The following is a 25,308-nucleotide window of genomic DNA, read 5'->3' on the forward strand; positions in this document are numbered from 1 at the left end:
GTGTCGTAAAGCCTGGCCCAGGAAACTTTACCCGGGGTAACAGGCGAGGCGCTTTACGGCGGCGGCGGCGGCCGGGTGAGAGGCTCGGCGGCGGCGGCGGCAGCGGCGGCGGCGGCGGCGGCAGCGGAGCGGCCGCAGCGGCAAAGGCGGCTGCGGCGGTGGCTGAGGGAGAGGAGCGGCGGCAGCGGCGGCGGCGGGGAGCGGCGCGGGGTGAGCCGCGAGGAGGGGCGGGTGGGAGGCGGTGACACGGCCGGCGGCGGCGGGGCTCGGGTGGCCCGGGGACGGTGGCCGGCACGGCGGCGTGGGGGCGGCGCGGCGTTGGGGACACTCGGTGAGGGACGGTTTCTGCCTTTGTTCCCCCCCGCCTCGGCCGCCCCCGGCCCGCCGGCCCGCGCTGCCTGGCGCCGCTCGGCCGCCTCTCATGGCCTCCTCTCTCGGCTGTGTCGCTTCTAGGATGGCGGAGGTACCGCCTGGGCCTAGCAGCCTCCTCCCACCACCAGCGCCTGCGGCCCCAGCGGCGGCCGAGCCCCGCTGCCCGTTCCCGGCGGGGGCCGCCCTCGCTTGCTGCAGCGAGGACGAGGAGGACGACGAGGAGCACGAAGGCGGCTGCGGGAGCCCCGCGGGCGGCGAGGCGGCGACCCCGGCCAAGGCGCGTTCTTGCCGTCGCTGCCCGCCGCTGCCCCAGGAGCAGCAGCAGCAGCAGCAGCAGCAGCAGCAGCAGCAGCAGCAGCAGCTGAACGGATTGATCGGCCCAGAACTGCGACACCTCCGGGCCGCGGCGACCCTCAAGAGTAAGGTCCTGAGTGCAGCGGAGGCGGCCGCCCCCGACGGGGCCCCCAAAGTGACTGCCACAAAAGGAGCCGGAGAACACCCGGAGGAGAGACCAACCCACTCGGTCCCCAACAATGCAAGAACTGCGCTCCCCGGCCGGCCAGAGGCGGCGGCGGCTGTGGCCAGCGACCCCGCGGCGGCGGCGGCCAGCGACCCCGCGGCGGCTCGCAACGGACTGGTGGAGGGCAACGAGCCGGAGGAGGAGGAGGAGGAGGAGGACGAGCAGGTGCAGCTGCTGTCTTCGTCTCTGACCGCCGGCTGCAGTATAAGGAGCTCCCTGGGCCGGGAGGCCGAGCCCGGGGAGGATCGGACGATACGATACGTCCGGTATGAATCCGAGCTCCAAATGCCTGATATCATGAGACTGATCACCAAAGATCTGTCTGAACCCTACTCCATTTATACGTATAGATATTTTATCCACAACTGGCCACAGCTGTGTTTCTTGGTAAGTGGATGGCGTGAGAACAGGGTGAGCCCAGCCGAGATCTTGGCCACTCAGGGCAGGGAGCGTGAGGGCCCGGTGGTTGTGGCAGTGGTTGTATCTTTCCTTTTCGTAGTACCTTACAGATGGATGTGACTGGCTAAAGTGCGCGGGCACATTCCTAGTTGTTAAGTGGAACTGTGTGGAAGGTAAGAGCTCCTGATCTGGGTTAACTTGCTACTGTTGTAACAGCAGCAAGCCTGCGCAAAGCGTGTTTCACCTGGGATGTGGGGGGAGGAGGTGTCTTCCGTCCTGTTTACCTTAGCGCCTAATCATGGTTAGTCTTCATTGTCCGTCCCCCCCTTCATCCTCAGAGCATTTTGTAGTGATTTAATTGGAACACGGTGCTGTTCGCAGACAGGCCTTTGTAATAATTCAGCTACAGCCATGGTCAGGGAAGGATATATGCAGTAAACATGTTATGGTGAACATGGTTGTCGGTAAACTTACTGTGGCCGCTTTGGAGAATGAAATCTCAGAGCCATGTTCACTGATTATGGGTATTGTTCCCTTCGGTAGGACAATGGTTGTAGCCAGCCTGCTTTCAGGTGTGCCATTGCAGAATGTGTCCCTAACACCCTTGGTGGCCGAAAGTCACCTGAAACTTGGAAAAGAAAGTCCTTTTGTGGGATGCAAGAAATTTAAGCGTGAAACTACTTAAAAACTGGTACCATTGGTTTGTATCGGGTATAGTGGACAGAAGTTGTTTTTTTTCCCTACCTATATGTAAGCCAAACAGATCGGTCTATTGGATAAGATGAATAACCATTTTAAGTTTACGTTCCCAGCACCAGTAATCTCTCAACAGTAACATTGACCCACTTTCTGTCTATGTGAAATCCTTAACCGAGATAGTGTTAGACTGGAGGTGTGAGCTGTGTGTCGTGAACACAGCACACACTTTGAAGAGAGTAAAGTTCCTCCTGTTCTTGTGTTAACCCCGACTTAGTTGCACTCAGTATTCCTTGCAGTATGTTTTGACAAGACATCAAAAGTCTTGTTGCTTCCACAGCTTAGTGGTAATCCAGAAATACTATTAGATATTGTAGATAATTGATAGTTTTGCTAGCCTTCATGTTAATTATGCTTGAACTTTATTTTAGAACATTTGTTTAAACTTTAGGTACTATTTTGTATTCCAGAAAAGGTGTTTTTTTTCCTTCTTCTTAAGGATTCTTAGCATTGTGTTAAAATAGTTATGCTGGACTTGGTGGCGCACACCTTTAATCCCAGCAATTGGGAGGCAGAGGCAGGAGGATCTCTGAGTTCAAGGCCAGCCTGGTCTACACAGCAAGTTCCAGGACAGCCAGGACTGTGTAGAGAGACCCTATCTCAAAAAACAAAGACAAAAGTTCTAAGACATTAGTGGCAGTGAATATGGGACAGTACTTACAACACTATTATAAATGTCATTAAATGCAATTCCTTAGAATTGTGTATTGGTTTAATTGTAAGTTAATCCACAGAGTGTATAATGGAGTCCCATTTGAAACTGAAATGGAGCTGGGGATGTGGTTCAGTGGTAGTGGGCTTGAGTCGTGTTTTCTCTAGACCTCAGTTTTTCTGGCATTTTATACTATGGTAGAACTTCAGTCTTTTATGTACACCCCTCTTAATTGACCAGTTAATTTGTACGTTAGCCTTTACTAGCCAAAGTTATGAATATCTAGAAGTTGAAATGTATACAAGTGGCTGGCCTCTAAGGTTTCTCATAGAATATGACTCTGCAGATAGCTAACAATAAAACTAGTTACACAACAGAGGCAGTTTACAACTAGATCTTTTATATGCTTTTCAAATTGAATTTCCCATAAGAACTAATTTTTATAAACAGTGTCTTTCAAATGATGTCAGAAAGGACAACCTTAGAGATAATCTAGACCCACCTCCTTTTCTCTTTTTAAAGGGAATAAAAAACCATGGTGATGTGTAATGTTTAAATCTTCAGCTGTTTAGGAGCAGAGAGGTCTTTACCTCTCTGGTCTCCTGGCCTCTCATGATGGCAGGTAAGATGAGGAACCATATTATCATGGCACATAATTGTCGTCACCAAGGGACAGTTGTCATTTTAAGCATCAGTCTTGGGATTAGAACCCCCAAAGTGCCCCTAGGTTCCAGGGAGAACATGTGGTAGACCAAATGGGATATGTGAGGTTGAACCTTAAAATTGCCTATATTTGGTTGACTCATAAAAGCAAGTTTTTAAAGACTCTTCCTAATATTTGTAACACTTTGGAAAATAGAAAATAGAAGCTAGTACAAATGAGTCACTGTCAATTACCATAAACTTTACCCCTGTATAGGTCACAGTATTTTCAGTTTCAGTGTTTTCAGAAGTTCTTAAACTTATGACTAGCTATGCAATGTAGTATTTCCACTTGTTTGTTCTAAATTTAACTTTCTTGTGTCCTCCAGGGTTCTCTTTGTAATGTTCTAGAAATCGGGAATCTGTATTTTGCATATACACATTTTTCATAGTTCTGTAGACTTGACAGGCTTTTAAAAAGCCTTGAGAAATTAAACAGATTTACCACTTCCTATACTTCAGAAACACATTTAATAATATGCTTCAAAAGTGTGTGCAGCAGCTTTTGCTTGGGAAAAAAAAAACAAGTAATTTAGTGATTGTTATAAATGTTGATAAGCAATTTATTAGGATTGCGGTATTGATTTTTATAATGAGCAAGTTATATATCCATATATCAGATTTTTATTTTTAGATGATGTGTACAACTTGATTTATGCTTCTCTACATTTTTTAATTAGGGAAACAATGTAGTAGTCTCAAGAATAAACTAACATAATATTTTGTTTGCTTTTTACTTACAATAAACTAACATAATATTTTGTTTGCTTTTTACTTACATGGACAGAAAACAAATATTTGTTTGAAATCCCACTGCAATTTGAAAGTATTGTCTATATTTAGTGGCTTTAATTTTACTTATTGAATGGCTTTATTAACTGTAGGATGGATACAGCTGTCCTATGGGCTTATGTAAGATTTACATGTATTTCCATTTCTCATGAGCCTAGCTTACTAGGTCAGGGTAAATTTTTTTTTCTGGCTGTTAGAAGTATATGGATTGTTCTATGATAATTATGTATATGTGTACACATGTGCACATATATACATACATATGCATATATATGCATATATATATTACTGTATATATGTATACTGACAATCCAAATCAGAAAATGCTATTAGTTGGGCCGGGCATGTAGCTCAGTGATAGAATACATGCATGTGACTGGGTTCAGTCCTCAGCACGAAAAAGGTTGTGAACGTTGTTCATTTAGATGGCTTTTATCTCTGTTTCAGGTTTTAATACAAAAAGAAACTAAATTGATTTGTTGTGCATTAAATTTAATGAGAAAACAAAATGGAAATAATAATTGTAAGGTTTTTTTGACCCAGAAGAATTATGGAATATGTGATACAATGGGAATGAACTATTATTAGTTATTGATTTTAATATTCCCTTCAAGGATTTCTAAATGAATTAAAATTATGTTGGTTACAGAGATTTCTCCACAGTTTATTGACAAAGGAATTTCAGGAAATTCATTAAATAATTGACCACAAAATGTTTGTAACAAATTCAAGTTAAAATAGATATTAAGTGTATGTTAGATTTTGCTTACTAATCTTTTGACCAGTTCCTGCTGTTGTTGAAATAGTTGTTTCTGGAGAACTAGTTTGCAAAACAGAAATATTGCTTGCTGAGATATTGTCCTATTTACATTTCTCAGTATACACTATTAGAACTTTTTAGCAATTTTGAAATACTTGGTAAATATTTGCATTGATAACACTGGAATATCAAAATGAGTTATCAGCATTACTTAGCATTTAGCATTTAAACACTGATAACCTGATGATTTTATTAAAGTATAAACAAGTCATAGTATTCTAATTACACTAATATAAAGTGGAATTTAAGGTATTTATATGTGTATATCTTAAAATACCACATATACATTATATATATATATATTTTTTTTTTTTTTTGGAGACAGGATTTTGCTGTGTAGATCAAGCTGGCCTTGAACTTAGATCCTTCTGACTCAGATCCTTCCATCTTAGCCTACTGAGTGCAGGCTATTGAATTTCTGGGAGCTTTATGATAATGACTCATACTGTCCGGAATATCCTGAAAATGAGACCATTATGTATTAGTCTTTGTAGTGCTAAAGTGCCTTTTGAGTGTGATCTAAGTAATACCTTCTAAACAGTGCCTTTTCTGAAGAAAAAAAAAAACAAAAAGCTACAGGTACTTTTTTCTTGATCAAAGTTAACTACCAGGTGTAATTTTCAGTTATGTTTTATATTTATCCTTCATTAAATCTTTATTATAAAAACTTGTAATACTCTGCTGATGGGAGAATTGTACAATATTTTATTGTATTCTAATAAGTAGATGTTTCTTTAAAATAATTTGTTTACTCCCTCTTCCCAAATGTAAACCAGTCTTTATTGCAAACTATATTAATTGTAAGCACTTGATATGTAGTCTGTAAAAGTCATTAAGTGTTTACCTTGTAGAAATCTTGTCTGTCTCTCCCTAGGGCTTTAATAAGCATTTAAAAAAAAGTCATGATCTGAAGAAAGTTTGAGTTTTAGAAACAAGAATATTTGAAGAGTTTTGAGATTCAGATTTCTGAAACTTTCTGTGATTGCTGTTTTGCTCTGGAGTTCTACTGGTTTCTTCTCTCAAAAATGCTGACCAAGGGTCAGTTGCTGTTTTCCCTTGGTAATTTTGCAGTACCTGATGGCATTGTATCCTTCATAACTGTTTGTTTATTTTCAAGGCCATGGTAGGGGAGGAGTGTGTAGGTGCCATCGTTTGCAAGTTGGATATGCACAAAAAGATGTTCCGCAGAGGTTATATAGCCATGTTAGCCGTGGATTCCAAATACAGGAGAAATGGCATTGGTAAGGAAAATGTTATTTCACAAAGGATGAATAGATTATTTTTATTTTTTGTTTTGAAACAAAAGATTTAAATGTCAATATGTAGGAATAAACTTCAAGGTAAGGGAAGAAAGTTTTTTTTTTTTTTTAATAAATTTATTGTGTGTCTATGTATACACATGGTTACAGATGTCTGAGGACAGCTTTGGGGAGTCAGTTCTCCTTTCACATGGGTTCTGGGGATTGAATCAGATTATCAGCCTTTATGGCCAAGCGCTTTTACTTGCTTGGCCATATCACTGTCCTTAAGATTTTTTTTTTTCAACGTATTTTCAGAACATTCTTAAAATAGGTTTTATAATTAATGTTTTTGAGAGATTATGTTTTTAACAAGTAGATAATGATCAGTTTTTGTCTTGAGAGTTTTTAAAAAAATTGATCCAGAATGCTTTGTATTATACTAAGTACTGGAGAAAGTATTCTTGTTTTTTTTTTATAGAGTTATGAGAGCATTTTATACCAGGTACTATTTTCAAGTTCACTGGACATTAATCAAGCTAAAATTATGGAGTAATTGTTATCATTACATAATGCTAATTATCAAACCTGTTGTAATTTGAGAGTCCAGTAATTATTATTCTGAGATGCATGTTCCTAGACTTCTTTTAAAGTTGCATTCCTTAGTTTTTTTAAAATTTGTGTGCGTGTGTGTGAGACAGAGACAGAGATACAGTGCATTTGTAGAGGTGAGAGGACAATTTGGGGAGCCTCTTTTCTCCTATCGTGTGCATCCCAGGGATCTTATCTCCTGCGGAGCCATCTCTGGGTCAGCATGTGTGTGGTTTTAACTGTCACTAGCATCACCTGGATAGTCTAAAAGCAGATGGTTAGACCCTCCTTGAGAATCTCATTCAGCTGGTTGGGCTCAAGCTTTCTCTGTTGACTGTTTTGTAAGCCTAGTTAGAACTACTGTCCTAGTGTCTGGTACCTGCTGGTTCTTTTTTCACAGTGGACAATCAGATGGAGAAGTGCTTGTTGGGATGTGTAAAATCCTAGGGTGTTTTTAAAGCTAAGTCAATATTTATGAAATAATATTTGATATGCTTTTAGTACTATTAGCAGTTTTGTTACTTGTAGCTTTAAAGGAATATAGATATTACTGCCTAATACTCATATTTAATTCAAAGTTAGGATCATGTCATGAGAAATTTTTATAAATATAAATATGTCAAGTAAATATTTATTTGACAATGAGTTTAAACCTGGGCTTCTCCCAGCTGACTTCTGGTTTATTTTTCATTTAGAGATGATCACTGTATCTATATTCAACCTAATATTGACATTTCTGTGCATTTCTGATTATCATAATTTAGATTCTTTAAGAAACTTATACTTTCCCTTCATTAATACTCAGATCTATATTCTAGGTACTAACTTGGTAAAGAAAGCTATATATGCCATGGTTGAAGGAGACTGTGATGAGGTGAGTCTTTCAAGTGTTTAATCCTCTTGTCCCAGGCAGGGTTCTTCTGGGTAGATTTTTACAGTATCCTGTAGTAATAGTACTGTAAGTGCATGGCAGATCTTCTACACAAATGCAGATTGTAGAGGAAATATTATTTTGTTTAGAAACAATTATAGAGTAAATTTTAAGATAACGAAGTTGAATTTCTTCAGAATACAGATTGAAATCTAAACATATTCAGTAAATACTTAATATACAAAGCTTTGTTATCAGGTGAGTCATTTAAGTGGTGTTGTTCCTTTTTTGCTTACCTTTTGTCCTGCTTAGCTAGCTAGCTTGCTTTCTCTCTCTCTCTCTCTCTCTCTCTCTCTCTCTCTCTCTCTCTCTCTCTCTTTCTTTCTCTGTTTCTCTCTCTTTCTCTCTCTCTTCCTCTCTTCTTCTCTTTCTCTCTCTTTCTTTTTTTTTGGTTTTTTTCGAGACAGGGTTTCTCTGTGTAGCCTTGCGCCTTTCTTGGAACTCGCTTTGGAGACCAGGCTGGCCTTGAACTCACAGAGATCCTCCTGGCTCTGCCTCCCGAGTGCTGGGATTAAAGGCGTGCGCCACCACCACCCGGCTCTTTCTTTCTTTTTTTTTTAAAAAAAAAAAAAGAAAACATGGGAAAACTCTCAACCTGTATGGAGGACATTTCACTCTAGGAATATGTCTCTAAGTATTAAGTAATGAATGACTGATTTGCATATTAACAGAAGAGCACATCTTCTCTCTTCTGCTTGTCTGTAAGGCCTTTGCCACCTGTACTTTCTTTTTTTACTATAGCACTATGCTTTACATATGCTTAGTAAATATTGGTGATAACTGGGGATGTTAACATTGTACCGTAATATAGGTGGGAACAGTTAACTAGAGAATGGATGCCTTTTATAGCAGTGATGACTAAGAAATAAAGTTATTGTACTTTATGAACAACACAAATAAATGACAGTTATCCACGGAAAAAAGTCACTTGTTTGGTCTTTTGGGACAGAATCTCACTATGTAGCCCTGGCTGGCCTGGCACTCACTGATGCTTGCCTCAACTTCTCAAATGCTGGGATTAGAGGTGTGTACCATTATGCTCAGCACCTGTCTTTACTGTGAGGACATAGATGTGTCTTAGCAAAGTTGTCAGGTACACGGCATTAGGTGATTCCTTTGTTTGGACTTTAATACATGCTTTGACTTTTTAAACCCCAGGGTTTTTGTTTTGTTTTGTTATGAGTCAGGGTCTCTATCTCAGGCTGGCCTAGAGTTTACTAGGTAGTTCAGGATGCCCTTAAACTGGCTATTCTCCTGCCTTAGTCTCCAGAGTACTAGAATTACAGAAATGTGCCCTGCTAAATTGCTGTGGGATGTTCTGGAAAACTCTAGCTACACTCAATAAAGTTGTTTGGTATAAAATTTATAGTAATTTAAAATAAGAGTCTCTGCGTGTTTTTACAAAATTCCTCCTACTGTCTTGTTCCTCAACTATGTCCTTTCTCCTGAAGGCTGATTATCTACCTTCATATTTTCTAAGCATATTTTCATGCAGATGTAATAACTTTTTAGGCTTTACAAAGGTTGCTTAGCTGTTTGGAGAAGTCTTTGAGTTGATAGACTGTATTTTGATTTTCTGCTACTGAGAATTATTTCTTGTAAACAGGAATGCTTAGGGCCAGGAACTACTTTGTTTCTGGGGTTAAGTCTTTCATGAGTTATATTAGTCATTGCCTATAAGGCAAGATGTGTACTTACTAAGTGTTGAACTAATTACTAGCCTTTCATCAAAGCTTCTAAGATAGTATGTGGAGATTTTGAAAAAAATGTGTTAGTATATGGCTAAATCTTAATTTTATTATGTATTTTAAAATTAAATACTGCTATTTATGTATTTATTTTGCGTGTGTGTGTGTGTGTGTGTGTGTGTGTGTGTGTGTGTAAGTGTAAGTATGTGGGCATGTAGAGGCCAGAGATTGAAACTGATTGTCTTCTTTAATTACTTTCCACCTTAATTTTTGAGATAGGGTTTCATTGAACCTAGACTTCATCAGTTCAGCTGGGCTTGGTAGCACTTTATTCATTAAGCTGTCTCACTGGCCCCATACTGTAAGTATCTTGAGTGAATGGGTTGGCTTATTTAAAGAACTCGGTATGAGACACCTTGATTTCTTATCCATCTTCTGTGACTTAGCAGTTGTATAATTGAGGGCAAATCATTTTACTTTGCCTACTCTGTCATTTTGAGTGAAGTTATGTTAATATGCTTTTAGCTTTTGTTGTGAAGAACAGTAGTTACTTGTTCATTCATCTGATATCTAGTCAAGGTCTGTAGGGAGCCAGATAACAGTGGGTACAGCCTGCTGTCCATGAACTTCCAGCCTACAGTGTTAAAGGGTATTGTCTAAATTGTGCCAGTTTGGCTTATCTTCATAATGGGTTATTGGTGGATAATTGGTGGAGCATCACTGCAATTGTATTTCTCTTGTAATAAAGAATCAAACACATTAAGCTTCTTTAAAAAAAAGTGTGTGTGTGTGTGTGTGTGTGTGTGTGTGTCTCTGTTTGTCTGTCTTGTCTGCCAGCTAGTGTGTAGGTGTTCAAGAAGGTCAGAAGAGTGAGCCCCTTATAATAGCTCAAGGTGTGAGCTGTCTTGATACATAGGTGCTGGGAACCTATGTGTTTCTTTAGGACCAAAAAATTCCAGAATTATCTTGGTTTTTTTTTTTTTTTTTTACTCTTTGAGATCTTTAACTTTGGGGGGCCCGCCTCCCAGCTCCCAAAGAAATCACACACACAGAGGCTTATTATTACTTGTAAGTGCCCAGCCTTAGCTTGGCTTATGTCTAGCCAGCTCTCCTAAGTTAACCTGTCTGCCTTTTGCCTCTCTATTTCTGTCAACCTTTCATTACTTCTTACTCTGTGGCTGGCCCCTTGTGTCCTCCTCTCCTCGCTTGCTCCTTCCTTCTCCTTTTTCTATTTATTCTCTTTCCTGCCAGCCTTGCCTATCCTTTCTCCTGCCTCACTATTGGCCATTCAGTTCTTTATTAGACCATTAGGTGTTTTAGACAGGCACATTAACACAGCTTCACAGAGTTAAACAAATGCAAAATAAAAGAATGCAACATGTCTTTGCGTCATTAAACAAATGTTCCACAGCATAAACAAGTGTAACACATCTTAAAATAATATTCTACAACAATTATCTTTTGGCTTCTTTCGTCACACTTCTATGTAAAGTAAAAGAGCTTTGTAGTAAATTTCCATTATAGACCTTGATTTAGAAAAATAAGGTGCCAGGTGGCCGTGGTGCATGCCTTTAATCCCAGCACTTGGGAGGCAGAGCCAGGTAGATCTCTTGAATTCTAGGCCAGCCTGGTCTACACAGCGAGTTCCAGGAGAGGCACCAAAACGACACAGAGAAACCCTGTCTCGAAAAACAAAATAAAAATAAATAAATAAAATATTTATAAGTGTTGAAGTGATAAAAATGTTGAAAAATAGTTAACTTTTTTTTGCTATTGTTATAAATTATAATGTAAATGTTTTTGGAGATAGAAGTTTGTCAAAGGGTCACGACCCACAGGTTGAGAACCAGTGATACAGATAGCCATGTCTATTTCTTTCCTTTTTTTTTTTTTTTTTTTTAAGATTTTATTTATCATGTATACAGTGCATGTTCAGCCTGCAGGCCAGAAGAGGGCACCATATCTCATTGTAGATGGTTGTGAGCCACCATGTGGTTGCTGGGAATTGAACTCAGGACCTCTGGAAGAACAGTCAGTGCTCTTAACCTCTGAGCCATCTCTCCAGCCCCGCCATGTCTATTTCTTAAGGTTGCTGTCTAAATATAGCTATCCTTCTAAAAATTTTCACTTTTTATTATAGTGAAATGAGTTAGTAATTTTGCATCATGGCAACATTAGTTTTTTTTTTTTCACATTAAATTGCCTTTATTTAACACTTAGTTGTAATTACATGTTGACCTAATAACAGAATTTCCAAGAATTTCCCAAGAGAATTATTCAGATCTGAAAATTTGTACTCAGGTGTTCTAGTATAGCATTCAATGTTAAACTTGAATTTTTGTTTGATCATGGCAGTTTTTCATTATGTAGCTTTGGCTAGATCAGTGGTCATAGACATCTGCCTCTGCTAGGATTGAAGGTGTGTATCCAACTTGTGCATGGGCCATGTGTTTTAGAATAGCTGTGGATTTGACCCAACATGTTTGTAAGTGATAATCATATTACGTTGTTAAAAGCTTGGGCACCTATAGGAGGTGAAGTAGATCATAATTGATTTTAGAGACTGACAGTTTGATATTGAACATGAAGAGGAGGATGAGGGAGACTTAGAGGGAAACTGGGGATGTACATGGAAGTCATATATTGATAGGCCTTTAAGCCTCTTCAGATAATTTTAGATCATTAAGTTTATTTTAAGGACAAAGAGTAAGTTATTTTAGTTAGGAAATTAATGAGAGGATTGCATGTAGAAAATGGGAGACTTCTTGGTCTGGTGGCAGTTTATGGTGCTGTCAGTGTGGGATAAAAATAAGAGGACTATTTTGAGAGAAAATTTCAGACGGAGAGTTGACAGTACTCAGTGCTTACATGGGTATAGGAGAGTGGTGGGAAAAGAGTTTAGATTCCTGGGTCTCAGGCTGAGGAACTGGATGGTGAGATAGAGAGCCTCTTCACCATGATGCAGAATTGTGCAGGTCCTGAGTGGTTTTGGACAAAGCAAATTGAGGTGCTATCTGTTCTGTCTCTTGAATTCTTGTTGAAGATGGAACAGGAAGAGACTCAAGTCTTTATAGATGCTTTGCTGTGTCTGTGTTTAGTTGTACTTTTGCCATTTTCCCCTCATTCTAAATGCCCAACCTTTGAACTGTGATTAGCTGTGTTGCTAATTCTCAGTGACACAGGTGAGAATAAAGACAAAAGGTAAATAGAGTAACATACATAAAAGCTGGGAAGGAAGAGAGTGTTTAGGTAGAGGAAAGTAGAAACAAGAGCTCATAGTTTCAGAAATATCAGCCCTATGGTGTCAGGGCTACCAGTTCAGTGATAATTCTAAAAGACTCAAATGGAACCTAATACTCTGTGATCCTCTGTTAAGTTTTGATCTGAGTAATATTTAGACCACTGATTCTCAGTGACATCAATCTCACCTTGTCATTTGTTTAAAATGCAAATTCTTGGGCCCTCTTCTAAGTAAGTCTCTTTGTGTGTGAGTATATGTGTATGGCATATATATGTGCATGCAAGTTGGAGGTCTAAAATCAACAAGGGATCTTCTTCAGTTGCTTGCCTTATTTCTCCCAACTTTAGTTTTGTAATTATTACTGTATGTATATAGTTGTGATGTGTGAGTGCATACACCATGGTATATGTGGACATCAGATAACTCTGTAACAGAGTTGGTTCTGTTCTTACACCGCTGTGTGAGCTTCGCACTGTCAAGCTCAGGTTGCCAGACTTGCTCTGCAAACACATCACCTGCTTAACCATCACCAGTCCTCCTTAGTTTTGACACAGGGTCTCTCCATCTAACTTGTAGCTTGCTGATTTGTCCAGACTGGCCAGTGATTTAGAGATGTGCTTGTCTCCTCAACCTCGCATCTTTCTTCCTCAGCCCTCAGCGATCTTATTCTAACCATCCCTCCAGGTGACTGATGGACCCTAATGTTTAAAGTCCTTGGTTTAGTTAGATTCAGTAAACTTTTTCTGCAAAAGTCCAGATACTAAATATTTTAAGTTTTATAAACCATGGGTCTTCGTGACAGCTGCTTAGCTCTGTTCTGTGTCAAGAAAGGAGCCATAGGCATGTGCACAAATGGATATAGCCTTGTTCTTTTTTTTCTTTCTCTCTCCCTCTTTTTCTCTCTTCCCTCTTTTGTATGTTTTGCTGAAAATTGAATCCCAAACCTCATGCATGCTAGACAAGTACTCTGCCATTGAGCTTTATCCCCAGCCCACCAGGAAAATTTTATCTATGGAAACTGACAGCATTAGGATATTTGGCTCAATTCTTGTAGTTTGCAGACTGGTCTAGACGCTAGACCAGCGGTTCTCAACCAGTGAGACCTTTTGGGCAGGGGGATATGTCAGATCTTTCACAGGGGTCGCCAAAGACCATGTGCTTAATATATGCTTATGACTCATAACAGTAGCAAAAGTATAATTACGAAGTAGCAATGGAAATAATTTTATGATCGGGGGTCACCACAACATGAAGAACTGTATTAAGGGTTCACTGCATTAGGAAGGTTGAGAAACCACTGCTCTAGCCAATATGGTAGTTGTTAACCAGGATAAACAGTGACAGGTTAATACAAAACAGGAGTTAGAGGTCAGACCAAATAATTTCAAGTACTGACTTTTAAAACTTTTGATTGTTGATTTTTCTTTTTCTTTATATATCACCTTAGTTTTCGCCACAGGAAAATAGTTCATCTTTGTTTTTTTTTTTTTATAAACATGTAGTCAAGTCCTAAAAGTTGAAACAGCACAAAAACCAGGAGAAAAGTTCTCAGTGATTTTACCCGTCTTAACTCAAAAATAATTAGTATTTTGATGATTTTTTTCTGTACACAAGTATTGTTTTATCATTTTTTAACAAATCAATGTAATTTTAAAAATATTTAATTATATACTTTGTCAGTTTTTAATATAAAATTATAACTTAAGTTTTTTTTTCTTTTTTGAAGGTTGTTTTGGAAACAGAAATAACGAATAAGTCTGCTTTGAAACTTTATGAAAACCTTGGTTTTGTTCGAGATAAGAGGCTGTTCAGATACTATTTAAACGGAGTTGACGCACTGCGACTTAAACTGTGGCTGCGCTGAGAGACTGCCAGCAAGGAGTGGCTCCCCCATGGAAGCGACTTGTGCATGCAATGCAATTTGTGCAGAATTGCTTTGCAGGTGGATTTAGTAATTCCCATGCAGCTGTTATCTGTCAGTGTCCATTGAGTGTCGCACAACATTTGTTGCACTTTGGCATGGCGCATTTGTTCTGAATTAAATGAGATTGTTTTAAACTTCAAGGGTTCTTTTGGTACCAACAGGATGTGCCAGTTCCTAGCCAAGACTTGTTCATTTGCAAAGTTTGCTGACAGTGCTATTTACATAGTGATCATTTTATCACAGAACAAGGAAGTGGGACGTGATTTTGTTCCTTAAAGACGCCAATGTAGTAAGTCTCTTAAGTATACTAACATTTCACACAAAACCTGCCATAGTTTTCTGAAGAGGGTGAGGGAAAAGCTTCAATTTAGGTTTTATTTTTTCAATATTAAATTTTCCATTCTTGAATATTATTGGTACCTCAGTAATTAGTGGATGAAAAGTGTGGGGTGGGATTTGTCTTACAATGAGTAAAGATGACAATTCAGTTGCGTCTGCCAGTGCCTGTGTAGATAAGTATTCCTGTCTTCATCTCTAGTTTTTGAATGCATGCTGTCTTTTCTTTTTCTTTAATGCCTTTGCAAGCAAACTTGTTTTTATTTAAATTCTAAATTTGATAATAAATTATTTCAGATTTTTATAATTTGGACAGTTTTCCAGGTGAGTGACAGTGGTTTTGTTGTAGGAGTCCCTTTTTCCCTTACAGTAAGAAGTTGAATCTACTTGGGAAATGGAAATGGCTTAAAGGGATGGAGCTGGAAATTGCTGGGTTTTGGATGCACTTTTTTTGTTTTTGTTTTTTGAGAACGGGGAATTTTTGGAAAGGAATAGAAAATTAATGTAAATTGGTATGATTTTATTTAATCAAAATGATTGCTAAGCTGTGAAGAACAGCTTCTATAAAGTAGCTGGTTTTTTTTTTTTTTTTTTACTTGATTTGAATTCACATTGCTTCCATTTTTGAAAAATACTTCACTTATGGTTCTTTGTCTTAGAAATAAATTTCAAAGAGCATTGTATCCGTTTTAAGCTGCATTTATTTTCTTTATACTCGAGCAGATTCTTGGGGGACCTTTGCTTTGTTTCTCCAGAAAAAGGGGAGGGATGAAAATTTTTTTTAATGAGTTCTTTGGGTTTTCTGAGCAGCCAAGGTGTTTATTAGTTACAGTGTATTTTGGCTAATCAGTGTAATGTTAATAAATTTTAGCTAATTGTTTTGAGTTGAGTCCGTAAACTTGTGATGGATAATTTATTTAACTAGAAAACCTAAGCACTCATAAGGAAAAGATTCATTCTCTGAAAAATGTTTTATAGGAATCTGGCATTCATGTTGTTATTTTCATTTGACTATACTTTTCTTCTGCTCTAGTACTTGGTTTGAATTTTATTTTATGGCTGTAATTACTGTATTTTTTAAAACCCTACCTCCATTAACAGTTGGTAAAAGCCCCTTTTCAGGAAAGTTTGTTGCTTTTTTTTTCCTTTTTTTTTTTTTTTTTTTTAAAAGGAAAGCTGCTCTTTGCTCAGTATAATATTTTGAAAGTGAACATGGTAACAAGTACTTTTAAAATAAAGATGCACACTTTATATTTGAAAATAAAAATTCCTGCTGGTGGGATCATTTATAGTTCCTTATTTTTAAGAAAATGTGTCTTTCCATTTTATATTGCTCTTTAAAGTTCAATTCAGAATACTGGTAATATTAAAAATGTGATGGCCACATAGTACTCAGCTTTTCTGCTGACCATTTTGAGTCTGTTTTGGTCGAACTTCATTTGGGCTCCAACATTCAGAAGAATGCCAGTCATCATGATGCTTCTGTTTCATTTTCAGTGTGAAGGGAAGTAGCTAAACAGTGTACTTGACATCATCAAAGTTTGTTTTGATTTGCTGGTACAGAAGTAGTGAATTGTTGATGAACATACATTTTCTTGACTCACTCTAATGGGTATAGTTGTAAAGTAGATACATGCTAGATTTATCAATTCGAAAGTTTTGTTCTTCTATGTAGTCAATGAGACTGTCATGACTCCCCTTAACTTCCGAATTGCTGAATTAACTGAACTGATTGGTGATTTGTAAACATGACTTGAACTATGTGACTAAAATATCAGATCAACACAATACTGCTCAATGGATGGATACATGATGAATATACTTTGATATTTTTAATTAATTGACCAATTTTTTTTTTACCTAAAATTTTAACCTCTAACTTAATAACCTGATTACAAAATTAAAGCTTTCCAAGTTGAAATAGCTTCAAACATTAATTTGATATTAGGCTTTCATTTTTCTTATATCAGCTTAAAGTAATTCCATTTATAATTGACAGTGGGTTCACTTGGCTAAAACTGAGCAAAATTGGTGCAACTTTCTTTTAGTGGGGTGCTGCCTCTTTAAGACTGACTGTACTATCCACTGACACTGGTTTGGCAGTTGATATTGCTGAACATTAAACACATGCTACCATGAAGCTGTATATGTTAGTATTGAAGAAAGCTAACGGTATGCTACCAGTCTTGATGTGTGAGCTGATTATAATTTCCCTTACATTGGGATGAAACTACTTAACTCTGGAATAATCAAAGTCCACAAATCATAACATTAGTACTTGATGTTGAAGCCAGCACAATAAGAAGAAAAAATTAGTATTAAAAGTTGATTTTTAAGGTTTTTTTTGCCTCTCTTCTCCAAATTACCCTCTACACACAAGAGAAAAGTCTGTGTGAAGGAGTTTAACTGATATATCAACCCTTCCCATGCCCTGTGAGACAAATCTGTGTAAAGGAGTTTAACTCATATTTCGACTCTTCCCATGCCCTGTATTGTGATATTGGCTGGCATGTATAAGACTGGATGTGTATATTTATTATGGTGTCTAAAAATGATGAGGTTCATCACTTTCCAGGAACATCGAGGAAATCAGATTGGTAGTACACCAGTTACTTTTCAGTACACCTCGACATCACTAGGATGAGTGCTATAATGTCCTAGGGCTTTCAGGTTTGTAAAAACATAACCATAAGTTATATTGACGCCACATATGAGTTGAGTATCTATGAAATATCACGTGTATCTCAAAAATATTGGACTGCTGTTCAATGACTGGGGTATTGCTGCATAGTTTCTCCTATTGACCCCTATCCTTTCGGAGAGAGATTTAATGGGATTTGAAATGTGCAAGCTGTGTGAATAACATGCAGTCAAATAAAGTATGGTTAAGTTGTGTTTGCATTTTTCTTTAAGATACAGCTGTGTACATTCTATACTTCGGTTTCAGATAATCAAAAAGCAACCTGTTCTATTTCTCACTGCCCTTCATCAAGAGTTACTTGGAAGGAATGATACAGTTGTTATCTTCCTACGTTATGTTCTGACAAAGTAAATTTGAAAATAAAATTACAAACTTGATTGCTAAATGTACTCAAAGTTAGTCAACTGAGATAGCAGTACAAGGGAGAGCATTTTAAACACTCATTAACTGGAAGGAGTTATTGTCCTTACTCCTCGCAACTTACTCTTAAGACAATTTTATGTTTACTGTTTGTACAGTACCTCCTTGTGTAAGTAGTACTTTTTTCCTCCTGCTAAACAGTGAAGTAGAGCAGGAGCTCATGGGCTTTTTGGCCCATTCTTGTGAAGACCTTAAATTGGTAGTTGGGTATGCTTTTATATTTGAAGTACTGAATATCAGTTGAAGGATGAGATGATATGTTTTAATTATGACAGCTAAGTTTTATCACCCTTGCTGAATATTTTGTTCTTTGTAACAGTGCGAAGTGTCTGATGGAGTTCATATTGTACTTGGATCTGAATGCTTCATAAACTCAGTGTTTAAAGAGGACCAGAAATGTGAGACCATTGGTGTCCAGTCTTTGTTTGTTTGTTTGTTTTTTATAAGCAACTTAAAGAGTTTAAAAGTCAGTCTTAGCATATAGCACAGTTGTGCTCCTGACAGCGGATGAGCTGTCAGGTTGTGCTGTTTACAATAATGGAAATGCTCTGCACTCTTCAGGTGGGAGCTGCTCCTCAGTCTTTACTAGACAGGGAACTTAATTTTTAATTTTACTTATTTGAAATTAGTTACATGTAGCCATTGGCTCCATATGGATAGCAGAACTTTAGACAGCATATGCCTGAGGAAAGCTTATTGAAATGTGAAATTAATGGATGACTTAAGATTGTCTGTGAACAAAAGCAAAAACACGAAGCTGCTTGTGTGTTGACACTTTCCTTAGTTGTGTTCCTGCCTCATGTGCTGTCCCCTCCGCCCCCCCACCATGAATCACCCTTTGAAAAGGCAGTTCTTACATCTTACTGCTCTTGCAAGTGCTTGGAATTGCAGAGACTATGGACTCAAGTGCTAGAAACTGGTTTCTGAGACGTCACACTTTTTAGCTTTAAAACCTGTAGCATTAGGCCCAACAATTTATTTTAGATTAATTTGAAATAATTATCCTGCTAAATCAAATAGATCTCATTTTACCAGTGGTCAAACTGGAGTGTGGAGGTATGTCATATTTATACATTTTTAAAGCTAATGAGGCTAAAGGCAAATGTTCTTAATTCTAGCGAGTTACTTGGATCTGTTTTCCTGGAGTATCACTTCATCTTTGCTGGTCATTTGGTCAGCTGCCCTTCCTTAAAAGACAGCAGTGAGGATGCCACCACAGAAGAGTTCTGGGTTGGTACACCCTTTGATGAGCTCTCAGCCTGTTGTGTTGATAGCTTGTGTAATTTCCATGTGACAAAAATAGAAGCACCAAGATGTATTTTCTGCTACCTTAAAAATTGATACAGTATAGGGGTTATGGTGAAATAATTAATAGTATATTGAAAGTTTGCTTTTTGATTTTGCTTTTGTTTTTCAAGACAGGGTTTCTCTGTGTAGTTCTGGCTGTCCTGGAACTTGCTCTGTAGACTATGCTGGCCTTGAAATCAGAGATCTGCCAGCCTCTGCCTCCTGAGTGCTGGGATTAAAGGTGTGTGCCACTACTGCCCAGTTATTTAATGATAAAAATAAGTGTACTTTATGGTAGATTTTCATGAATACTTCTTTGCTGTATAAATGCATCTTAACTTATTGATACCTCAGTCTCCTGAGAAAAGACATTTTTGTAAATAACTTGCCATATCCTAGGGGAAGGAACCTGTCTCTTGAAGTTGTCTAGAGAGTTACTGGATGTTACATAGTGAATCAATTTCAAATTTCTTAAGACTTTAGAGAAAAAAAATGTTTTAGAGACTTGACAGGGTAGTAAATGCACTCTTTAGTAAAATTTCCATTCTATGAAATGTATATCTTTATTTGTTCACTTACAACTAAGTTTCTGTGTATTTGACACTTTTATTTCATGTCATAGAAACAGCATTTTATAAAGTTAGTAGGTTATATGAACTAATACCCCTCCAAAGCCCCCACAAATCCCCAAATTTCCCAGTCAAATAGGCAGTTATAAGTCTTATTTCTTGAGATTTAAGTAATTTCAGAGTTAAAGTGAGAGATGCCATGCTTTTTTAGCAGTTCCTTAACCACATTAAGGAAAATACTGGTACCTTAAGAGAACTATTGCATTAAGTTCTACAGATGCATGAAACTTCCAAAGTTGATTTAAAATAATAATGTATTAATAATAATATAAATTTGTTTATACTTGCAATTCAATGCCCTGATAGGTAAGGAATTGATCACTGTCATCTTTAGGGCCAGGTTTCCTGTTATTGTTAATGTCATTTTTAAGGGAGCTGAACCTATTGCCTTAAATTTAAGCCTGCTGCGTCTAGATGCTGCTCTCCTCCAGACTGGCTGTAGCCTGTGACTGCACAGTCATCATGAATACCTGCTTTTACTGTGAATGCAATTAAAAGAGTTAAACCTATCAAGCATTGACTTAACTAGGTAAATATAAACTGATTTCAAGTTTGTCTTTAGTCATGTCTACTCGATAGCTTAAAGTTTAGAAACAAAGTACATTAATATGGATGGAAGCATTGTTTTGTGTTCTGTAACAATTATTTTTCTTCATATTAGGAACTAAAGATGAACATTGAAAGTGTTTGTCTTCATAATTCTGGGCAATCATGTTTTTGAACTTTTGGTGAAACCTGTGACAAAGTTACGCAGAATAAATGGCATAATGTTTATTGGTAACCTAATGCATAGTAACTAAGTAACTAAGCTACTAGTAATACAAATCAGCTGTTATAGTGAGTCTTAAGGCACCATTTGAACAGAAGTAGATACTAGATTTTTAAATAAAAAGATTTACTTTTGGGTGTGTGTGTGTGTGTGTGTGTGTGTGTGTGTGTGTGTGTATGTGCACACACGCTTATGTTAGGCAATAGCTCGCACAGATAGCAAAACAAAGATGCTGTGTAAGAATTGAGTTCCTCTGCCGGAATGTGGGCTTTAATGCTGCCCAGAGCTGGAAGTGCTGTTGACATACTTTTTAGCAGTCAGCTTCTTTAGCTTCCACCAAGAAGAACTGGTTGGCACAGTGTTCCATCCTTTCCTGGGGCAGCCTAGATCCAAGGCCTGGTTGATATGGGTGTAAAGGCTCAACTGCACTTCTGCCAATCTGGTAGGACCAGAAATCTTCGCAGGTTGCTTGAACCTTCACTGGCTACATCTTACTTAAGCTTCCCACTTCTTAGCCTAGCTACCTAAGAATATTTCCTAATCAGTTTCCAGAATGCTGATCTCCATCTCAGATCTTGTTTCCCAAGGAAGCGCTGGGAACACAGTATGCCTAGGATGGTCAGAGTTGATGAGAGGCAAAGGTTTTAATAGATAGCTTTAATAGTAGACAGTTTGGTGTTTTTTCAATAAGGAATGATAGGATATAGGAGAACTGTGCCAAGAAATTAAGAGGCACTGCAGTTTAGGCTTAAAGGATGGGCAGTGAAAGGGCCCAGCCCTATGAAAATTTTATCTTACAGTTAAAAGTGTTACTTGAATTAAAATCTAAGTTATTTAAATATTTTAAACTTCTGTTTTCTTATCTAGAAAACAGGAATAATAAGTCATTTTATGTGTTTGTGGTGATAGTTAAATAGCAGTTGCTGTGATGTGGTCATCGTCATTGTTACTGCTTAGTTCTGGTTCATTTAATGCTCAACCACACAAAGGAACCAAAGACAGCTTGTAAATGACACCAACCTGCCCATTTCATTAGTTGTGGCTAACACAAGGACAGACCCCAAGGGAATGCTCTGTTATCTTTGACTTTCAGTGCTCTGAATGATAATGTCCACACCTGCTAAGAGATCTTATACATGGGAATGAGGCTCTGGGAGGGAGGCCTGCTTCTAAGTTGAAGAGCTAGTTTTCTGTTGCTGTCTTGAGCAAGAGCAGGGCTTGGTAGAGTCTGAACAGTGTCTTGAAAGTGTAGTGAGTGATCAGAGATACACCTTGAATTCTCAGCAAATCTAGCGGGTGACCAGAGGGGATTATGATCTTTGTTCATAATTAGAGACTGAGGAAACCATGAAAGCTTGGGTCAAGAAAGCAGAAAGTAGTTAGGACTGAAGGTGAAAGGCTGGCTGACTTCCACAAAGCATTATCCTATGTTCAGCCTTCTGGGAGGATGGACTCACATCCACAGAGGACAGGCCATGAAACTACATCAGATACTCAAAGCTGTCTAGTATACTAAACAGCTACCACTTGGGAGTTTGGATTCTGTGTGTGTCATAGTTGCCATTTAAAGTTTTAACTCTTCATCTTGCTTTCAAGTAAGTAAAAGGTTCTAGCAAGTTTTTTCCATGTATAGCTCATGACTTCTTCCCAGCACATCAGCCTGAGTCACTGGAGGAATGAGTAGTCTCGCTTGAAGTGCACTTCGATTTGGGATACATTCATCACTCTAGGGTGAGTTCTGCTGGGCCTATGTCTGGGACAGTAAATGGGACTAGGAGTCACAAAAGCTTTTGACATACCACCCATTTCTTACACAGGACATAAGAGCCTGGTGGCCATTGCCTTCATGTGATGTGTGTGAAAGGTAATGGGACTGAGGAGTCACAAAAGCTTTTGACATACCACCCATTTCTTACACAGGACATAAGGGCCTGGTGGCCATTGCCTTCATGTGATGTGTGTGAAAGGTAATGGGACTGAGGAGTCACAAAAGCTTTTGACATACTACCCATTTCTTACACAGGACATAAGGGCCTGGTGGCCATTAGCCTTCATGTGATGTGTGTGAAAGGTACTGTTCTTCATCAGCTTGAATTCTAAACCACAGGAGGTGGAGCATTTGGTAGCATAAGACACAGGGATTCTGTCCTTGTTTTCTTTTCCAGAGAACTTCAGAACTAGAGTTTCTGTCATTCTGCATAGGAGGTGAGCCAGAGAGATAATATAACTGTCCCAATGACCTTGTACCTGTTCTCTCCCTGATGATCTTTAAACAAATTACACCTCCAGGATACTTAATACTTGCCATTTGTTTCAATGGGAGCTTCAAGGGTATCCTTTTTACAGTTACAAATCCAATTTACAATGAAAGTTTACTGGTAGAAGTCAAAATTGGTGCATACAGCAACTAAACATGAGAGGTCAGTGAACAGATCTTTTTTTTTTGGAGGAGGGTGGCGGGGAAGGCGGGCGGCTCACTATGTAGCCCTGTAGCCCTGGCTGTCTAGACTCACTCAAGGTCTTTAAAACCGGCAATCTCAGCTTTGTGTCATTTCTTGAGTGGGAGTGATTGCTAACAAACTTCTTTGCCTCCACTACCTGTCTGGGTTTCTGTGGTATGGATCTAGGTAAAATACAAAAAGGTAAAATTAAGGGGGAAGGGAGGAATGGCAATAACCCTAAAAGGAAGAACCAATCAAATTTAACTTGGGATATATAAAAATGTATCTGTAACTACTTGTGACATATTACTAATAACAGTTGACTCAAAAAGTTACAAATTAATTCTTTTTCATAATTTGAAGTCAATAGCATGCCTATAATTAATGTCCCCAGATCTTACTGTGTACTGATACCATTTCCTTTGTGAAAGAGATGAATGCAGTTCCAGCAGATCCTTCAGGGAGTGTGTGAGAGGGCATATTCCATGATTGTCCACTGTGCACCGATGAAAGCCTGCAAGCTCCTGGGCCTGGACTTGGAGTTTGAGATCATGATTTGATCTGGCTCTTGGACAATCCTGGTTTATTTTTGCAGATACTATTCAGGAGGAGCTATTGGATCATTTCTTTTAAAAAAGATTTTCTTTGTGTATGAATGTTTTGCCTACATGTATGTATACCATGTACATGTCTGTTGCCCTAGGAGGTTCTGGGTGCCCATGTGGGAAATGGGGAACAGAGCCTTGGGCCTGTGCAAAAACAAGTGCTCTTGTACTAGGTGTGGTGGTGCATGTTTTTAATCCCAGCACTGGGAGGGAGGAAAGGGAGCAGCAGAGGCAGGTAGATCTCTCTGAATTCTAGGCCAGCCTAGTCTACATAATGAGTTCCAGGACAGCCAGGGCTATGAGACCCTGTCTCAAAAACAACAATGGAAAAAACAAGTGCTCTCAACTACTGGACCATCTCTTGAGCCCTATATTTGTCACCTTTAAATGTTCAACTGAGGACACAATATAGTCAAGTCTTTAATTAAGAGCACAAAATAGTTTAAATGAATAGTTTTTTAGACTTTGTAAGCAACCCCTCCCACCTTCCCCTAACCAAAATATCAAAGTACCAGTTTGCCCCAGCAGTGAGACATTTAAGGGCATTAAAAGTATGATGTCAGAAGTAAGACCTGAGGCATCTCATTTGCGGAGCAGTTTTTTTTTCCCTTTATTTTGTGATTAAATAGCTACTTTAAGTTGTTTTGCAATTGGGCATCTCCAGAAATTTTTTTTGAAGGACTAAGATAGGGTTTTGCCCATAATTTTTTTTTTTTTTTTTTTTTTTACCATAACCAGAGTATAGTGGGTGCCACAAAAATAAATATTGAAGCACAACATGGAATCATATAATGGTTAATTCCATGGACTTGAGCACTAAGAAGCCCGGGATCAGCCACATGATCCTGGAGTGTATAATGCACAGAATAATAGTTTATCTGTGAAATTATTAATTATTCCAACTTCATAGGAAAGTGACAATAATTAAGAATAGTGCAAGTAATATATTCAGGAAAGCTTGGCCCATAATGTTTAGTGTGTGTGTGAGAGAGAAGAGGAGAGATGGGTTGAATCTCAGGCCTCAGAGTGTAGGCAAACACTCAAATCACTCGGCTATATTTCTGGCTTCTGGTTGCTTTTATTATTGGAAAGTATTAGTGTTATTTTGTACAATAAAAGATCAACATTTGTTATTTTAAGTTGAATCTAAATTGGACATAAGGTAATGTTTGTAATAGCTTATACTTCAGTATGCTGGCTAGTTTGTGTCAACTTGGCACAAGCTGAAGTTATCTGAGGAGGCAGCCTCAAGAAAATGCCTCCGTAAGATCAGGCTATATGTAAACCTGTAGGGCACTTTTTAGATTAGTGATTGATGTTAGATGTGGGAGGGCCCAGCCCATTGAGGGATGGTGCCACCCCTGGGTTGATGGTCCTGGGTCTATAAGAAAGCAGGTTAGGAGGAGCAAGCCACTAAGTAGCACTCCTGCATGGCTTCTGCATCAGCCCTTGCCTCCAGGTACCTCCTTCAGTGATGAACAGTGATGTGTAAGT

General features: G+C 38.7%; 1 protein-coding gene across 2 annotated transcripts; it reads left to right on the forward strand.

Annotated features, from left to right (window-relative positions):
* The first annotated feature begins 66 nt into the window (after window positions 1–66).
* On the forward strand, window positions 67–17,874 carry Naa30 (N-alpha-acetyltransferase 30, NatC catalytic subunit). Of its 2 annotated transcripts, XM_076544893.1 has the most exons (5): window positions 67–210; window positions 454–1,279; window positions 6,131–6,254; window positions 7,661–7,716; window positions 14,429–17,874. In XM_076544893.1, exons 2-5 carry the CDS (start codon window positions 455–457, stop codon window positions 14,564–14,566), a joined length of 1,143 nt encoding a protein of 380 aa, XP_076401008.1. In that variant the 5' UTR covers window positions 67–210; window position 454; the 3' UTR covers window positions 14,567–17,874. The 2 variants fall into 2 exon arrangements, with proteins under 2 accessions (XP_076401008.1, XP_042140696.2); XM_042284762.2 differs by lacking the exon at window positions 67–210 and having other exon boundaries at window positions 295–1,279.
* Window positions 17,875–25,308: the final 7,434 nt, after the last annotated feature.

The sequence above is a fragment of the Peromyscus maniculatus genome, chromosome 9, assembly GCF_049852395.1.
Source record: "Peromyscus maniculatus bairdii isolate BWxNUB_F1_BW_parent chromosome 9, HU_Pman_BW_mat_3.1, whole genome shotgun sequence".
NCBI classification, from domain to species: Eukaryota; Metazoa; Chordata; class Mammalia; order Rodentia; family Cricetidae; genus Peromyscus; species Peromyscus maniculatus.